General features: G+C 45.6%; 1 protein-coding gene across 3 annotated transcripts; it reads right to left on the bottom strand.

Annotated features, from left to right (window-relative positions):
* Positions 1-241: 241 nt before the first annotated feature.
* On the bottom strand, positions 242-19,506 carry LRRC8A (leucine rich repeat containing 8 VRAC subunit A). Of its 3 annotated transcripts, none has more exons than XM_051636720.1 (4): positions 19,425-19,506; positions 17,673-17,798; positions 5,687-7,850; positions 242-2,436 (listed from the first exon to the last, which is right to left on the bottom strand). In XM_051636720.1, exons 3-4 carry the CDS (start codon positions 7,841-7,843, stop codon positions 2,161-2,163), a joined length of 2,433 nt encoding a protein of 810 aa, XP_051492680.1. In that variant the 5' UTR covers positions 7,844-7,850; positions 17,673-17,798; positions 19,425-19,506; the 3' UTR covers positions 242-2,160. The 3 variants fall into 3 exon arrangements, with proteins under 3 accessions (XP_051492680.1, XP_051492679.1, XP_051492677.1); XM_051636719.1 differs by lacking the exon at positions 19,425-19,506 and adding an exon at positions 19,329-19,406; XM_051636717.1 differs by lacking the exon at positions 19,425-19,506 and adding an exon at positions 17,934-18,939.
* Positions 19,507-19,830: the final 324 nt, after the last annotated feature.

Raw genomic sequence — 19,830 nt, 5'->3', positions numbered from 1 at the left:
CCTAGCAATTTCTGCCCTCTTTATTTATCCAAAAATGCTTGTGCAAACAGAACAAGTACAACCCAAGAAGCATCAGCATCAATACTTTCCCATCCTTTCAACAGTGGCTCCAACTCTTAACACAATTTCAAGGCACTAACCCTGTTAGAAACAAGAAGTACCTTGCCTTCCAGATAAAGAGATGGAATTATATTATTCCCTGTGTAAGCTTTTCGTAATGAATGGACTAAGGGAGGCAAAATTTACATCTTTCTTAAAAACAGTTTTATAAACAGATCTCCTGGATTTTAATGCAGCTTTATTTAAGCATCTGAACATCAACAAATCCAGAGCCCAGTCAGCATTGTTCATGGTTTCAGCATGTTTAGTGTATATATTTCATATCTTACATCTGATGAAGAAAGCCACAGCGTGCCCTGTTGCCCCAACATGGAAGGGATCACCAGGATTTGCTAAGCCAGGGCACCCACTGGCAGCTCACCAGGATCCAATTTGGGGATGGCTGCAGCTTCCCCTTGTTGTACCCATGGGAGGCCTCCAAACTCGTCATGCCTCAGCTCGCAGCACTCCACCTTGGAGCCAAACTGTTGGGCTGATGCAGAACATCACAACCAGGACCTGCAGGTCCATGAGCCTCCTCTTCCTTCTGATGGAAAAGAGCAGACTTCAGGTGTACTGTAGGCACACCTTAACCACCTCACCTTAAGGACATGATTATCTGTAGCTATTACAGGTTATCTACCTCTGCCAGTGCAGAAGGTTGGGTGGTTTTGGGTTTTTTTTTTGCATGTGTCAAACAGTACCAAAAAGGTCAGGCTTGTTTCAATAAATACTGCTCTGTTCCAGGGATCTAGAAGAGCTCAGTCCATGGAGGATTCTCATACTGCTCCTTAACACCAAGAGAATGAAATGGGGAAGAGATAAGAGATTTCTTTCCCAGCACCAAGTTCAATCAGCATTAGCCTCTTATTTAGGTTAAGAGGTGTAACAGGAACTGACAGCTGTTGAAGTGAGGAGGACAACAGAAAAGAACAGTCAAACAGCTCTGTAGACTGTGTTCATGAAAACACTGGCAAAGCATCTAACAACTGAACAGGGGGGAGCAAGAGGTGCAGAGGAAACCCGAGTGTTCCTCTTTGCTAACACCACCAACCCCAGGAGAGACCCCAACACAATGGCCAGATGTATGTTCATATTTGATATGTGACAAAATACCAGGAATTTAAAAGCCAGATACAGAAGCAACTCAATGTTTCTGGGAGAACAGATTAGACAGCTCGACTCATTTTAATCCAGATCTCCCTCTTGCACTACAGCCATCCATTTCAGAACAAGCTAAAACTCTGGAATTGTCAGTTAGTGCCTCCAGCACATCAGCTGGAGAAGGATGCTATGTGATCTACTCATCAGCACAAGTGACTAGTAACTTAAAATAGTGCAATCTTATATCAGCAGATACAGTTTGGGGGCTTTGGTTTCTTCTCCAGCAGCAGAGGAGAAGGTGTGGAGTGCAATGGGGAAAGACAATTAGTAATTTAAAAAAAAAAAAAAAAGACAGATCTTGCACTCAAGCTGATGTCTGAGATAAATTTATCCCCCAAATCCTAATGCCAGCATCTAGATAAAAATCAGCTGTCTGTATCCTATCCCACCCCACCAAGGGGCCTCACTGCCTGAATCTCCAGGTCAGAGGGGAACAGTACCAGGTGTCACAGAAAGAGATGGAGGTTCAAGAGGTTTTCTAGCCTCTTGATCTTTGCTTGCAGGGCACTCTCAGACCCTGACTCATGTAAGCCCCATTTGGAGCAATGCAGGAATCCCTGCATGTCATTTTCTCCTCCGTTCAAAGGTAATTTCTTCTCACCAGCACCATCCACCTCGCCCACTTCCAGTCCAGAAGAACAGCAACACCTCTTACTCCCACTGGCCCTTGCTCAGAGGCCAACTAATCTGTTTTGATCCTCATCCTCATTCCAAGCTTCCCCCATCCTGCATCTGAGGCAAGAAGCCACCTCATTCAGAGTTGTGATTGTTCAGGGACTCCTTGGCTAGTCTGGTGGTGATCAGAGGGAAGAAAGGGGACAATGTGGGGAACAGGGGACTGGAATGGCCTTTTGTTTCCTTCTAGTTGGTCAGAAGCTTTTCCCTTTTTCCAAGGGTTCAAGCTTGCTCTTTGTCTGCCCTCCACAGCCGCTCTTTGATTTCCAAGGGCAGTGTGTTGAACAGGTCCTCCTCCACCACCAGCCCACTGCGTTTCAGCAGAGGACACTCCCCCAGCTCCACAGGCAGGCACTCCAAGCGGTTCCCTCGCAGCTCTATCTGTGACAGATTTGTCAGCTCTCCAACCCGGGATGGAAGTGACTGCAGCACATTGTTTCCCAGGTGCAAGGTTCTCAGCTTCCTGCACTGGAACAGCTCTGGTGGGAGACTTTCAATCTAAGAAAAAAGAAAAGAAAAGAAAAGAAAAAGAAATCAAGCATAGGCAAAGTCACCAGCAAACAGGACACATGTTCATAAGAGACCACCAAGACCCCACAATGCTTCAAGGTTTACAGAGCACCTCTCCCTTGAGTGAGCTCCTGTTTTCCACCCTCAGGACTGTACCCAAAGCAGCAGAAACCATGACTGTGTGGATTCCTCTTTCAGACTCACTACTGCATTAGTTACAAAAGATGACCAGTGATGGTGGCTAAAGCAAAAGGCCTCACCAAGGACAGGATCAGAAACCCACTCACAGCTGGCCTATATTGTCACATCCTCTCATCAGTACCTGCTCCTTTCCATCCCAAACCCTTTATATAGTCACAGGATCACAGTCCCTTTGCTCTAAGTAGCCACTGTACAATTGGTATTCTACTGATCACCATCAAGACTGAACTCAGTCAGTGCTCCTAGCTTTGCTGCAGTAAGAGCAAGAAGCTATGTGCATATGACCTCCAGGCCCCGAGAACTCAACTTGTTCTTTCATCATTACTGTAGAGCTTTGAAATGCTGCAAGAATTTTCTAGGCTCCAAAGCACTGGGTTTTTTGGCAGTGCCAAAATGCAACAACAATAAGAACGATCAAGCCACCAGGTGTTAGCTTTCCCACCACCACCTGCACGTATCTATGGGTCACTAATTTAGTAAGGCTTATTTCTATTAAAGCCTTTTAATAGTCCAATCCTCCCAAAGAATTTCTAGGAAAACCATATGGCTAAGGTTTAACAAACAGTGGGCTATGAACTAAACAGAGCAATTCAGTATTCCCCCTTACTATAAAGTCTCACCTTGGAGGCTACCATTTGCCTTTAAATGCAACTGTGTCCTTTTTAAAACTTAAATTATGCATGACATCCCTTCATGGCTAAATTAGACTGTAATCAGTTCTGAATGAGATGGAGCCCAAGGAAAAGCCAAGATGAGACCAGACCAATTAAAAACAGTTCAATTCAGTCATTGTTACTGGTCCTGTTGAGTGTGTGCAAACAGCAACATACAATCAAATGATCACAGGCTCTTGAAAATAATACTGTTATTTAAGGGACAAGTATTGGTTTAGGAAGGAAACAATGTGCTATAATACAGCCTGCTTCTCAGAATGGCACATGGGTACTAGCCAACTCCAGAAGTCTCTATTTGCTAAGACTGCTGAGCTAGGGGAGGACATTCCAGATCATTCCTGGCCTCGGGAAATGCCAGCCTACCAGTCCTTGTGTTTCTAGCAGGCACTGTTTACTGTAAGTAACCAGGCTGTCAGAGCCCCAGGGTAGCTGTGGCCTTGCCCAAGCACTTGTAGAGGACACAGTCTAGCTATTTCACTGGGTTCTCAACACCTTCTGCTTCCAGAACACACTGGAGGGAAGGCTGCTCCATTAGCAATTTTTTCAGAGAGAAACGGGTGGTGCCACACTGTGCTGCAGAAAATGAAGCTGCCTCTAACTCCTTTTCATACAAGAGAGGCTCCACCCCAAGACTGCAGAGGACACATTGCAGATTAACCCTCAGGAAGCTGTGCTAGGAAGGTTGCCAGAAGATAAATTGTTCTGAACAGTAGCTTAAGAATCTTTACAGCTCCCTCATCTTTGCTTAATGCCATCCACAGAAATTGCCCAGATCAGCCTTGAGAAAATATTTTGGCTTTTAACTTAACAGGAAATTATGAGTGCACATCATGAAGTTTACTAGAGCTTGAGCCACCCATCCAAACAGAGGCACAGGCTGACAGTGCTGGGAAAACCCAGTGAGCAGTGCTTAAACTGGGATTCCTGAGGGGCTGCTGCTGGTCAGCCATGGCTCTTCAGCAGCACAACATGAACCTGAACGTTCAAACACTGAATTCAAAATGCTGGCTGGAGTTTTAGGAACCTTGTGTTATACTGAACTGCCTCAGCAATTAAATACTTTACTTGAGAGCATTTCCCCTTTGAAAAGCCAATCTGTACTTGAACTGCTCTGCCTGCCTCTCCATGGGCAATTTGACAGTGTTCAGTTATGAATAACATCTTGCCAAAAGCAGAAAGGATCTTCATAAATAACAGTGAAAACTAGGACTGCTGCAGGTCAGTTCTACTCCATGTTCCCAGAAGAACACAGAAGCCACTAATTAGATCTGCCTGCAATTTGTAGTTATATTAAAGCCTTTTGCAACTACAGGTGGTAATAAACTCCAAGAGAAAAAGAGCCTCCAAGGAATTTGCAGACAGAATGAATGAGAGCTTTGTTCAGATCAGCACATCTCAGCACACCAGTCTGTGCAGTCACAGACTCATCTTTGGGATACGTGTAAAATGCAATCTCCTTAATTCTGAACATAAGAATAAAGATTCAGGAAAAAAAACATAGGTACAGTTTGCTTGAAGCAAGTAAACGCTCTCCAACACAAGCCAAGGAACAACTTGTGGTAATGGGGGAGCACAGCACATTGGGTCACCCCCTCTAACCACTTAAGACTGAGACAGCAAAGGCTTGGCCCAGCCAGGAGTACACCAGGAAACCCAGAGTCACCTTCCTGAGGCCCAGCAAGGTGCCAGCATATTTCCTCCCTTCTGAAAGTCAAGGAAATGCCACAGTTTACACCTTCACATCTGACTGCCAACTGATCAACCTGGTTTAGTTCACTCTGCCCCAAGCAAGGACAGTGCAGAAGATTGCTCTGTTCTCTTCAAAGTCACCTTTGTGGAATGAGACAATAGATTTTAAGTGAGCATTTAAGAACCATTTTTCTTAAGTCTGTCCCTAATCCAACTTCTCGAAAAAAAGTGCATACTTGCAAGACCAAACTAGGGAATATTCCCTGGAAATGCAAAGAACTATAAGCAAAGCTGTAAGCCCCACACCACAGATTTAAGTGCATACTTATAGAGGAAGACTCCAGTTTCCTCAGAGGTCTATTTCAAGCCCAAACCTGATGTCAAGCTAGAGGCTACAAGCTTCCAACTGCAGAGAAACAACTGACAGGCAGGATTTCTAAACAGCCTTCAGCTGCCACTTCAAAACAGTTTCACTCTTAAGAGATGAAACCTACAGAACACAGGCTGTTCAAAGAAATGCCTGTCCCTGGAGTTACTTGCAATGCCTTAGGTAAATCTCTCTGAGAGAGATCTTGAGAATTTAAACGGAAAGGCAGTGCCAGGAGTATTTCACACACCACTGCAGCATGTTTAATCACTCTTACACAGGAGGGCTCAGCTCCTTGCTCACTTACCCTGTTGGCTGTCACAGCAAGGCTCTGTAGGTTTTGAAGAAGTCCAACATCTGGTGGTATGAAAGTCAGGTTGTTGTGGCTGAGATCCAGATATCGCAGTTTTCGGCAATAGAAGAGCTGGGTGGGGATCTTATCTATCTTGTTACGGTTCAGGTAAAGGCGCTCTAAATTGGTGAGGTTGCCTATTTGCATGGGGATATAGGCAATGTGGTTGTACCACAACTTAAGGCAAGTGAGACGATGTAAGTGCTGGAAGCTGATGATTTCTTCAATGGTCTTTAGGTTATTGTCCTTCAAGTCTATCTCCTGCAGATTGTGGAGGCTAAAGATAGAGTGAGGAATGCGTTCCAAGTCACAGCGGATCAGCTCAAGCTCTGTCAAGTTGACCATTTTCTTAAGGCTGTTGAGAACAATGAGTTTGGTGCCCTCGTTGTTGATGGAAAGCTTCTGAAGATGCACCCCAACATCTGTCACCACCTGTGGCAGCTTGGTCAGGTTACTCTTCAGCCTTAACACCTTCAGCCTCTTCAGCTCTCTCAATCCATCTATGACAATGTACCGATTGTTTTCAGCACTCAAGTTTCCTGTCAGATGAAGCTCCTCTAGTGTCTTCAGGCTATAAATCCAAAGAGGAATCTCCTTGATGTCTGTGAACTTGATGTGAAGAGATTTCAAATTCTCCCTCAGGAAGGCAAGGGCTGGAGCCTCAATTTTGGCAGCTGTGTGGTAGAGCCACAGTTCCTTAAGGCTGGTGAGCTGAGCAATGCTTGGGGGAATAGTGACATCAGGGATAAGCTCCAGCTTCAAGACCTCCAGCTCAATGAGGTCAAAGACCGTGTCAGGAATACCACTCAACATGAAGAGATGCAGCTCCAGCTTATCCTGGGAGTTCTTGGTGATCCTCTGGCGCAGCTTCTCCAGAGTCCACTCATTGTTGAGGTTCAGCTGCCGCAGTTTGTTCTCACTCACCTCTGACAGAAAGACAGCAAAGCGCTTGGAGTACAGGGGGTCATACTGATCGATCAGATGGAGCATAAAAGCAAAGTCATTTTTCACATCAGGAATGTCACTGTAACTGCTCTCCTCCCGGATGGACTCAAAGGAGTATTTCTTGAGCGATCGCCTCAGCATCCACCAGAGTGTGTACATGCAGATCAAGCCATAGAATATCACCAAACTGATGTAGAAAGATGCCAAGATTTTGAAGAGAGTGGCCAAAGGGTGAGCACAGCGGTACATCCTGTAGCCAGTCAAGCTCTCAATGTCCACTTTACAGTCAACATCAAACGTTATGTTGTTGACATAATAAACAGTATAGCAGATGATCAGAATGAACTTGATCACTTTGATGATGGTCTGTCTCATGTACAGGCGATAAACTATATCTCCCTCTTCCACGTGTGTGCGGAACTTCTTCACTTTCTCAAAGAGTGCTTTGGCTTGTTCACCTTCCTTTTTGTCCAAGACACCAGTCTCAGACCGGTCCACAATTCCTTGCTCAATTCGAGACTTTGTTCTCTGCAGCATGGGAACAGTAGCTTCCACATCCTCACTGACTGTGGAGGATTTCTTGTCCATGGAGCCATTCATTTTCCCAAATGCTGGCTTGGTATCACTTTCCTCCACCACTGTCTCAGATAATGCCCTTGTTGTCCACGGAGAGTCAAAACACTTAAGCAAAATAGACACAAAATGCTCCAACTTGGAGCTGGTCCTTGGGAATTTGAACCAGAAGTTGCTACAAGCCAGGAAGATGAGAGTATGTAGCAGCACCAGATAAGGAAAATACTTGGCAAACCAGTGAAGACGATTCTCATAGCACACCGCATCCACATAGTTGTACTGGTGCCGGTCCAAATCATATTTGATCCCTTTAGGCCCTATATCCGTAGAGGGAACAGGACTAGAGTTATAGTAGGTACGTTCTGGGGCTGAAGCTGTCCAACCTCTGACTGAGTCATTGCAAGAGTCTTTGGTAACCCATTTACAAGGCAAACAAATCATTTTGTCCTGGGTAACCTGAAGCGTCCCACCGAACACCGCAATCATCAGCATCACGATGGAAATGTAGTCTGTGAAGACATCCCACCATGGCTTCAGGATGCGGTATGCGGGCTGAGTGTCAGCAAAGTAGCGTAATTCAGTGACTGGAATCATGATTCACCTGAAAGGAAACCAGAAGCAGGCATTAAACTGTTTTGTTCTGCTTTTCCAAGGGCATCGGGAAACTCGCGGTAAGCGCTGGCACAGCAAGACTGGAATTAGTTGAGGGCCGATTTCAAGTCACTGAGACAAACGAATGAGGCCTCCTGCAAATAATTTACTACCACTGAGACTGTGAACTAAGTTTGTTGCTCTCTTCCCTGACAAATGAATTGTCTGAAAACATCAGAACTGGTATTTATCATCAGCAGACTGTGAAGCAAGACAGTCACATTTAAAGGAAGCTCACAGGACAGACTTGCACTACCCCAGCCAGACCAATATTTGTAAGTTTACTTTTTTGTCTAGGGATTTTATTTCAGGGAAGAAGGAGGTTACCAGCACCATTAGAAGTGCTAAATCCCACAGGCAGAGCATAGTTATCATGAGTTTATTCCTGTTTTTACAGAGCCAGAAGATAATTCTGCATTTGTGTGGTTCTCAAACCACAGGGGCAAGGAAGAGGATTTACATACAATAGTTATATTTCCTAGAACTACTGGAAAAAAAGAACAAAGTGGCCTGATATCATGACTTTTCCTTCCTTTTAAGTAGTTTTGGCTTCCCTCTTTGCATTAATTCTCCAAGGAAAGATTAGTTACTTGCCCTCTGACAGAATCAGTACTGAAACCCTGTAACAGCTGCTCTTTGTCTTACTTACTTCAGAAGTAGATGAAAGGGGAGACATACTTAAAAGAAGAATTAACTTCCCTGACCAGACACTCCTACCTAGAGTTCATCTCCGCTGGGATTCAAGTGTCAGAAAGGAAATCAAAAGGTTCTGGGAAGCAGAGGCCTCATGGCAATGCTTGTTCTGTCCTTCAGACTTCAGATGAGGCTTTGAGCACATCCTTCAACAAGCCATAGAAAGCCTGTGTCTTGGTTTAATGGTCAAGGCAAACCAAAAACCAGAGGGCAGAACTGCTCTCTGTTACCCCCCTACACTCTCCCAAGAGAAGGTAAAAGGGGAATGAGAAAGAGAGACCTAAAGGTTGGAAATTAAAACTAGAAAAGGGAAGGGATAGTAACACATGGGATGAAGAAGACGTATCTACAAATATATACAAAACCCAGCCTCAATGACCACAGAAGGTGCGAGCAGAAAGGTGGACAGGCTTTCGGTGCTCCTGCTTTTATAAAGCATGGCAGGAAATGGGAGGGGATCCTGACCCCCCACATCCCTCAGGGTCCTAAAGACCCTCTGTCTAGGTCCTCATATTGGTACCATAACATTAGCCTGGCCCACTCAAACCATAACAGCCCAGAAGCCTGACTGATGGGTAACTGGGAACAAAATTCCCCTGACAGGCACCAGAAGCAAACAAGAACTCACTGTAACCTTTTCTAATGGTGGTGGAAAAGCAGTAACACCACATCATGCTTTCTAGCAAAGTTCACAACTAGAACAACCACTAATCTTTGTCATTTTGAAACCCTCATGAATTCAATTGTAAAGGAGGAAGAGCAAAAATTAAATAATGATTCCCCAGTCCATAAAAAAACATTAGTACAGATAGTCCCAACAAATCTGTTGGGGGGACTGCAGGGCTGACTGCCTGTCTCTGTGTGCCACTGGGTGGGAGAAAACTGGAAGAAAGTGGGGTGGCCACAGCATCTACTTTCGTAGAATTCAAATCTATACTTAAAATGAACTTCCAGCACAGAACTGCAAAGGAATATAGGAACCTTCCTAATATGAACTCAAAAAGCACCACATTCCCTGGAGACACTAAATACAGAACTCTATTCCCTGGTTTGCTACTTACAACAATAAATGGTACAATGCCAACTTTGACTGAGGGGTACTTGGGAAGGCTGCAAGCAGCTAGAGGTGGTAAACTGGAAGAGGACAGCCATCCCTGAAGAAGTGTTTGCCCTTCTGCCCACCCAGTTCCAATACCACATTAGTCTGTATCACAAAAAAATTGACTGGGGTAACTACACTTTTTTTTTTGAGGGGGAAATCTTGAGAGACAACAATACCTGTTTTAGAACTTCAATAAAACAAGGCAGAACAGCAAGTCTCTTCACTTACCAACCAGCAAACTCATGCAATCCTGGCACAGGATGCAGAAAGAAGGGATGAAAACAGCCATATGCAGCCCTGTAAGAAGAAACTGCTGTCCTGTTAGGCTGCAGAGCTCTAGCCAAGTGGCTGGCATGCCTCTGCAGAACAGACTGCCTTGAGCAGATTAGGGCCAGAGGATTACATGTCCACAGGGAAAGAGAAGAACAGGCAGAATTGAACATCTGAACAGCACCTGAGCAATCTGAATACAAGGCATGAAAAGGAAGAGTCCATTTGCAAGATACATTTGAGAAAGCTGCCTGTGCAAACTGCAGAAATACTAATTCCAGGATAAAATAGGGTACAGAAGCTTTCCTTACCTCCCCCCACACTGACTCCTCAGTTTGTCTACACAGACAAGAAAATTAAAAGTCAAAACCCATTTCATATCTTTATTTTATGCAAAATCTATAGCTCTGACAGAGGCCTTTAATCACTACTGACAGAAGCCTTCTTCTATCCCAATCCTCTTGCCCATCCACTCCCTTCCACTTCAGAAGCATCAAAACATGATACGTATGATTTTTATTTTTTTTTTAATGACCCCTACTACACCATTCTGGGAAAACAAGACAATTCATAGAGAAACCAGGAAGCTCAGCTACTGAAAGATCTGAGAGCCAGGGCAGGATTGCTGACGTGTTTCTGGACCACAGGGAAGAACAAACAAGACAAGAACACACATGTCCTCTTTGTCACCCTCTGCATCTCTCTCACCATCATCAGACTGAGGGAGCAGAGCCCTGCACTTCTACAGCCCAAATAAAAGAAAGCCTGGGAAGCTTTGCAAAAGGGATAATCAAAAGCTACAGCAGTGATCTGCTGGAGCAGCTAACTTCCACATGGCTTAGCTTCTGAAATCCACCTCTGCTTGCAGGTGAGCACAGCTTTAGTTCTACCAGACTCATTGCCCAGGGAGGGGTTGAGAGCCAACAATCTCACTGCACACCCCCCCTAGGGCTCTAAGAATCTGAAGGCAGCACCCCAGCACGTACACACTGTTCTGAAACACTCCTCCCAGTTGTGATGGAAGCTTTTGTAGTGACTCCTTCTAAAAGGTAACACAAATGCTGCCATACCATTCATTCACTGCTCTCCATACATGCTGTGTAAGATCCTATTCCTCTTTTGAGGTACATGCAGTGAAAACACTGATACTGTTCATAAAAGAACTGCTCCCTATTCATGCAACTCCTTACTCCTCCTACCCCAGGCTGAGGGAAAAAAAAAAAAAAAAAAATCTCTTTCCTTCTCTTGCCTAGATACCTCTTCTTCCCAAAGATCCTTCTTCCAGGGCTTAACCACTCTTAGTAGGAAAACTTCTGCAGGAATTGTCAGGCCCTTCCTAGTTACCCCTCGTAGGCTTATGAAATAGGGGGGATTTCTTTTCAGGAATTGGGGTCTCACGGTTCAGACATTTCCAGAGTTGAGCTGGAGCATTGAGTTTCTAGTTTTGCCCAATCCAGGAAATGCCTGATTTCTTCTCACAAGAGATTAACCTTGTGCTCCCTTTGATTAGTATCTCAAGATACCTAGGAAAGAAACCAACCAGAAATTAGCACAGCTGGCTTCTTAATGTTGTTTACCAGCTACATGAGGTAGGAAATCTCCCTTTACATTGTGCACCCACAAGACAGCTAAAAAAAAAATAAATCCATTACAGCTCAGTGTCAGCACCCGGTAGGGTGGAGCAGGAAATCTCCTGCCTTCCAATAACAATGACAGGGTCACTGGAGGAAGAAAAGGACATTCATAGCAAGTCCCCACTCATTCTGGCAGCAGTGGAGACCCTGTTCAAGTCCCAGAAGAACAACAATAAAAACAGGGACCACCTTTACAGAAGCTGGAACTTGCCATGTCTTATCTAATCTTACTCCCAGCACCTGCAGTAAAAGGGAAAACTGCCCACCAAAAACTAGAGAAAGTAGGTGAGAAAGCTGCATCCCTCTTGACCCAGATTTCCCATGCACACAATTCACTTCTAGGTCCTGAAAGACAGCTTGGCATCAAGATGCAAATGTCATCTTAATGGTTTGGATTTTGTAATCATTTTAGAATGAGATTCTTGTTGCAACACTCTCCCTTCTGGATTAGAGCAAGCAGTTTTGCTGCCGGAGTTGATGACAACAGCAGACTAACTGAGAAGTCAGGTTCTCAGGGGCCACTTGACCCTCCTCTGCATGGTAGGATTCTTCCCATAGGGACTGTGATTCCCATCACTATATAGAAACCAAGCAGGGATCTGGAACACAGACTCTCCCAACAAGTACACAGGCAGCACAATAATTTACACAGAGGATTCTATTCTGGCATAAGACTAGGAACAAACCTTGCATGGAGACAGCTGGTCAAAAATAAAATCACCTTCCTTGTGACCAAGACCAGACCAAGCTCCACAGGATCAGCAGGCAGACTGCTGAGATTTCAAGCTTCTGTTCTTCTCAGATGTTCAAGTCTAATGTGCTTTGTCAGCAGGAAAGTGACTACTGTGAATAAACTTGATTTGCTAAGTCATTTCTGTACTGTAGCCTCACTAAAGGCTGAGTACAGAACAGACGAACTGAGTGAAGGAGTTTATTGACAGAAAGAATCCTAGCTGGAAAGGGAGTACTGTATCAGAGCAGGCTTGCCAGAGAAAGATCAGAGCTCCTTTGTATTTACTTGCAGAACATTCCAGTTGGAGCTCAGAACAGGTGATTTGCTTCCAGTGTAGTTAACTTAGACCCTGAGCAGTCCCTCACCCTCTGCCTCCCAAGAAATTACTTCACCTTTCAGGGTTTCAGCTACACCAAAGCAGCGCTACTTCGAGCACTACAATTCATACCCAATACAGAACAACCCCAGGACAGTTCATAGCAGCAGTATCTGAGATTGTACCAGGAAAGATCTGTATGCTATAGCCTCATTATCATACAGCAAGATCAATCCAGCCTAAATAAATACAATCCTGGCATCTTGGCACATTCCATGTTTAGATACTACATACCTCCTCAGTGCCTACAGATTCACCTTGGTCCAGACAACCATCCCTGCCTCAGCCTGTGCAGCACAGCCTCACCATTAATGCTGAACAGGCTGATCCAACAGAAGAAGCAGCAGTTTCAGACTTACATAACCAGCCTGCCAAACCTCCCCAGACTTCAGCCAACCATAAGCATCACCAAGTACTAATGCTATGTTCTACCAGACACACCTGGAGAGGAAAGATAATCACTCATGTTAGAAGAACAGGGACATCCTGAGCACACCACACCTAAATAGTAAAACCAGTCAAAAACAAGATTAAACGTATCTGGCAGCCAGGGACATCCTACAGCAGAATGTACCTCACTAGATAAAGGCTGACAGAGCGAAGAGCATTAATGCTTTCTACAAACCCCAGTACCCCTGTGATATTTAACAAGTTCAAGGTATTAACAGAGCAATGGCTGCAGGAGCAAATATCCTCCAGTTTGGACAAATCCTCTATCCAAAATCATCCAACCTAAACAAGTGAAGATTGACTTGTTGTTGATAGACACCTGGCTGAGCAGTGTTTGAAATTCCTGCCTGAAACTGCTGGCCAGCATTATCCAGCTAGGGACAGTGAACAGAAATAACACCACTGTTCTGTTTCACTAGCTAGTTTGTCAGCTTGATTCATCATTTGCTGAATACTTTATCCAGCCTCCTCCTGCCTCCTTCTTTCTGTTGGCCACTCTGTTGCTAATGGAGCTATGGGCAAAACAGGACTACACACAAGATCTCATGACATGCATGATAATTTAAGTTTCCACCCCTTGCTTCCAAGACCTCCATGAAATCAGGGAAGTTCTCCTCACCTTCTGCAGCTCAAGTGAGGCAGTCTCATGCACAGTTCCAGATAAGCAGACACAGATACAATCTATGTTGGTTCTTGCAACTCTTTAGCTGCCATTACACATATTCCTAATCCTCAATAGATTTCCTTGTCAGAACATGACTGCAAAGCAGAATTCAAGCACTGCTGAAAGAGTTTCTTACATCTCAGAAGCCCAGAGAAAGTAGGAATTTTTCATGTGCTGACAACATCAGAGGTAAATAAAGAAAAATCTTGATGCTGTTAGGAGTATAGCCCTGATTATTGACGAGCTACAACACGTTACAGTAAGTTTTCAACAGAGCACAGCTTCCCTCCCCTGCAAGCTACCACCTGAAATCCGAAAGAAGGGCATGACACAGAGCTCTCTGTTCAAAATCCAGGAAATGTAAGAGCTTTGCTGGTCAGAATGGGACTGGGAATTTATGTGTCTCCTCCCCCACATATTAGACCCAGAATTAAAAGGAAAAAAAACATAAATAAGAGGCTAAAAGGAGGCTAAACAAAGCTGCTTTCAGGCACCTCTCAGAAAACCTTCCGAGCACAAGAACAGCCACACAGTCACTAGAGAAGTCCAAGACAAGAGATGGAACAACTCAAGTGCTTTTATCCTTTGCTGTTTAGAAATGAATAGCAGTGAAGCCAAAGCCCTGACCAACTGTTACCCATACATAATGCCTTGCTGCATTAAAGAAATAAATCCAACCTGTGGGACAAAATGTCTTCTGAGATAGAGAAGTAAACATGTGACCTTTAAAGGGTTATTTATCATTTAGACTAGCAGATAGGGTAGTTGAACAGCAGCTGTCAGAACTTAGACTCTTCACTTAGTGGAACAGCCAGTGAACCCAATGCTCAGAGCAAGGTGAGTTGGTTTTCACACAACCATCCACCAGTTGTGTGCAACACTCAGCCCCACCCAAGCCACAAGATCCAGCAGAGTGAAGTGAACCAACTGGGTCACATCATCTTGACTGAAGCTCATGAAAAAGAATAATCCACCTACACTACAGACAGCACTTCATCATCTACGCCTTGGTTGACCCTTTCTCTCAGATGCAGGACTGACATTCTCAAAACAGCCTAGTGCAGCAGCTCCTGTTTACTGTCACACACACAAGCCAGTCCTAACAAGTATAGGGAAGAACATCTGCACTATCAGAACAATCCCTGCTGGAGACCTGGCTTGGCCTGCCACATTTTCTGACAGCATTTTGCCCCAGCTACACAGAATCCAACAGTCTGTAGTTATCACTGACACTCAGAGCAGGGACTGTTTGCTGGTGTCACACAGCTATGTAAATATAAGTGCTACCAAATGACCTGCAACAGTGATGCAAACCAGAGAAAAATGTCTGTGTCAGCTTATAAATTATGAACGTACATGCGGTCACAGGCTTCCTATCCAGAATTAATTTTCTCTTTGCCATAGAAAAGATGCTTCAAGGACAGGGCACTGGAGCTTGTCTTGGAAAAGTATGACTGTCCTATTCCTACAGGACCCTGAAAAACTCTCTCTTGTACTACTGCAAGTGATTGAATTTACTCTGTTAGTAACTGCTTAGGATAAACAGCAGCAGCATTAACTTGTAATAACCAGAACAATTTGAGCACTTCACCAGCTACAGGAGAAGGTTCTTCAGCATTTCATTCCAGCATTGAGAAAAGTCTGACAAGAAAAGGTAATCAGCAGTTTCCAGCTAAAGACAGAAATTATGGACAGAGCAGAGCTTTGACATAGCCAACAACAGATTAAGAAATCAAGACATTTGATCCCAAGTGAATAAACTTTTAAGCAAAGATAATCTTAATTGATTGTTGACAGACTGTCACAACACACACAAATCCATGGGTGCTGCCACAGATGTTTTAAAGCTCAAAGAGATGAGCCAGTTAAGATGAAAGAAGATACAGATGAGAGCAAAGCAAGATAAGCAACACACCAGCTATCAGCACAATAATACTGAGTCTGAGAAAGAAGAGGAGTAAGTACATACTCACATATTCCCCACACCCTACAAGCCTTGCCTCCAGGACCATGAGCTCCACAACAGTGACTGTGATTTCCAGCTCAGAACATTTTCTGACTGCATCAGTCAATGAATAAGGGACAGGCCATCCAACATTTGCTCCCCAAGATGGGATAAAACCAAGACTCTAAAGGAGAGCCTACTCACTATTCCAGCACACAAAGGCAGGCTGAGGCTGGAGAAGCAGCTAACAAATCTATCACAAGAGGAGCTTTGTGAATCGCCAAGGTAATTTTATAGCAAATGTTAACAATGCTCAGTACACTCGGAGAGGGAAGCACTATTATTTCAGCAGGGAGGTCATGACTGAATAGCTTTTAGTTTCAAATGCAGTTTCATAGCAGCAGGAGGGGCACATAATCCAGCTATATGAACTGGATTTCAAGTTGCAATACAAAATACATGCACCACATCAACAGCTGAAGGAAAAAGCTGCTTGGAAGCATTCAAGATATGCTCTTTAAAGCATGTGGACTCCTAAATACCTATTCAGTGTTAGTGTGCGTAGCATGAACTGAGGCTATTTTTGAAAGCACTTGAAAATAAAGGCACAAAGGAGGCTCACCACACTGCAGCCGGACACATTAATTTTTAATCATTACCAAAACAATAGCTATGCAGCCTCCTCCCACACACACAAAACTCCTAAACCCTTCTCTGCACCCCACCTGAAACTGCACCTTTGTTTTCCTAGACACCAGACAGGCTCAATTTAAAACCAGAAGCAAATATCACCTCCTTTTTAAGCACTCTACTGAACAAAATCCTTCTTTAGGATGTGGAAGAATTACATGAAGGCCTCTAATAAGCCTGTTCCTATCACACAGCAGGGACACACTAACTTACACATTTGACCTCCACTGCTTATTTAAAATAAAAGAACAGTATCAGAGAACCTCAAACCACAGACTGTCTTTCTGAACGCCTGAAGCACTGACTAGAGTGTTATCAACTTGAACGTATCACTGGAAGGCTTCAGGCACTCCACATTTCAAACATGGAAACTTTGGCTTTTCATACATGGCTTCTGGCATACTTTAAGGAAATATTTATGCACATTGCCTCTGACCTACATGAATCAAATTAAGGTTTCCAAATGCCATGAGAGGATCAGTACACAAAACAATCGGTGAACTGTAAGAACACCAGAAAAGTCTTAGGAATACAACATCCTGCACATCTTGTTGTTCAGAACACAGCCAATCTGCACAGCATTTCTGATCTTGAAGATAAGCACAGAATTCTGCAATACCTTCCATCACTATTCCAGTGAAGACCCAAGGAAGCAGTGAGTTTCTTGCAACTAGTTTCTGTCATTGCCTAACTGACACCCACATGGGCGACGGGCCAGCGCCCTCCTGAGAGCTCACCATGAAAAACTGCCTGGGAGATGTCTACAGAGCAACACAAACATCACCCTGCAGGAAACGGAAGAGCACCTACCAAGCTGAACAGTTCTTGCTGCTTCTCAGCTGCATTCCTTGTAGGCAGCAGTCACCAAACCACTTACTGGATGGCCTTCAAGCATCTACCATTTAGCGCATTGATGAGTCAGTGTTATGTGGCCAGGAGTTAGATGTATGGGTGAATATATAACAGTCACGTTTTATTTTGGACAATGCTCTGTTCCTGAGCTCTTTTTTTCATCTTCAAGCTGACTAAGGCCTCATAGAATTTGATTAGCATACCACCACTCCCCCCATATCACTCTCTCATCAACCACCTTTCCTCCTTGCTCCTTATCAGCAATCTCATCACTGCCCTGTGATTTGCAGCTTTGTTTAAGTAGCACCCTGGCTGTTTTTTTGGCTTTACTTTACCACTCCAGAGTTGGCCTGTAGCCCTTACCTTCCAGCTGGGTTCTGCTATCTGCACTTCAGTTCTCTGTGCTGGAAGTGGATGATGTTCCTGCGTGTCGGATCCTGAGTGGGTGCTGAAGCGTTGCATTCCCCACACGCCATGGGAACAGCTTCCCTGGAACAAAACAGAGATCATCAGCAAAGAAGAGAGGATCAAGTTCACAAAGGGGCCACATCATGTAAAAGTTTTGTGAAGGATATCTAAGAAGCAAGGAGCAACTCAAAGGGTCACTAAAAGAGATATTGATACCTAGAAAGGTGGGGAGAGCTCGAAGAACCAAGTAAAACTCTTAGGAGGAAGGAATCTCCAACATCTGTTATTCCAACAGAAGTCACCAAAAAGCAAGTGTTGCAGATGCAGCCAAAGGAGATGCTGAATATTAGTATTATAACTAAGCCTAAACTAGTAGAGACAGATTAACTCCTGGAAGAACAAAATTTTTTTCGATGGAAAAAAGGATTAATGGCTTTACTACCTACTTTATAGTCTGAAAAGCTTGACTGGTTTGGTTTTGGTTTTTAAAATGTTACCATCAGGAGTATATGAAAATGTAGATCCTGATCCTAGCCACTCTGGATACAAGCAACTGTCCCCTTTCCTCTCAACACAGATCTCTGTATCTTTTTAAAGTGGCAACAGTTTAGTACCATCAACAAGATTGCAACAGCTTTTTTTTTTTTTTTTTCTTGCTTCCTGCATGTCAGCATGGGGCATGGGAAAACAGACAAGGAAGCAGACCTAAGCTTTGAGAGGTCTCTCAAGCATCCAGCCTCCTAGCTATGCAGGAGAGGACTGCAGAACATCAGAACGCATTTTTTTTCAACCATAGGGAAAAACAAAGAGAGACATGACCAGAAAAACAAAACAAAGCAAAACAACCCCAAACAATCCCATGCTGGTGAAGATGTTCATGAATACATTCCTCCTGATCCCAAAGATACAAGCAACACCCTTGCAATCAAAGCTACTCGATTTTAGGCGTGACAGACCCCTGCAAATAAATGTTTTAAGGACTCTCTGACCTTCTCCCCCCACCTCCTCTCAGGAGAGCGCCTCAGCCCCAGCCCAAAGCCAGGACAGCTCAGCCCCATCTGCCCACGAGCCCGCCACACCACCCCAGGCCTCCCGAAAGAGAAGAGGCAACCCCGAAAACATACAGATAAAACCCCACACCAGCACCGCTGCCAGGTAACAAACACAGGACTTGCCCCCTCGCCAGAGAAGCAACGTCCCCCGGAGGGGGCAGCGCACACAGCCCGCTGCCATCCCCCCGCCTCGCCCCACAGACGCGGGGGGACCCACCTGCCCCCCAGCCCCGGCTGGCCGCGGGCTGCCCCCGCTGCCTGACAGGGGCGAAACGGAGGAAACGAATGCCCGCCGAGTTAGTCAGCAAATTCTGCCCCCCAGCCCGGGCAGCAGCGGGGCGCCCAGGCCGCGGCCCTCCCCGCACGGCTGCTCTCCCTCGGGCACCCCCCGCACCCCAGCCCTGCCCTGCCGACCGCGCCGTCTCGTCCCGCTGCCCTCACGGCCGCAGCTTCGCCCGGGCAGGGAAACACGTCCCCTCCTGCCCCAGGCGCCCACACCCGAGCCGCCGCGAGGAGGGCGGCGTGAGGCGAGCCGCAGAGCCGCACCCCCTGCACCCACCTGGCCGCCTCGGCCCCCGCCCGCCCTCACGCCGGCTCCGGCTCCTTTTGTTCGCCACCACAGCCGCACCGCGACCGCCCCCACCCCGGAACTGACCTCACCCGCTCGGCATGGCCGCCATCAGCCCGGCCCGCCGCGGCCCGCCGGCGGGGGAGGGCGCCGCCATCTTGCGAGAGGGCACGGGCGGGGAGGGCGCGCCGCCATCTTTGTGCAGGGCGCGGCCGAGCGGCCGGGGGGGAGGGTGGGAGAGGGGAGGGCGGTTATGGCGGCGAACTGAGGGCGGGAGCGCCATTTTGGTGAAGGGCAGCGCGCGAAATGGTGAGCGGCTTAAAGGAGCCGCTGCAGTTCGGCGCCGAGCGGGCGAAGGGGAAATGGGGAGCTGAGTGACCCCCCCCCCCCCCCCGCGCTGACTTTGGAGTCCAGAACTGATTGTTTTTGTTAACAAACAAACCCAAACAAACCACCGAAAACTTACCTCTTTATTAAGGTTTGTGACCCAACC

This window comes from Apus apus, chromosome 19 (genome assembly GCF_020740795.1).
Source record: "Apus apus isolate bApuApu2 chromosome 19, bApuApu2.pri.cur, whole genome shotgun sequence".
In the NCBI taxonomy this organism is placed as follows: Eukaryota; Metazoa; Chordata; class Aves; order Apodiformes; family Apodidae; genus Apus; species Apus apus.
This window is presented reverse-complemented; position numbering and strand designations above follow the sequence as displayed.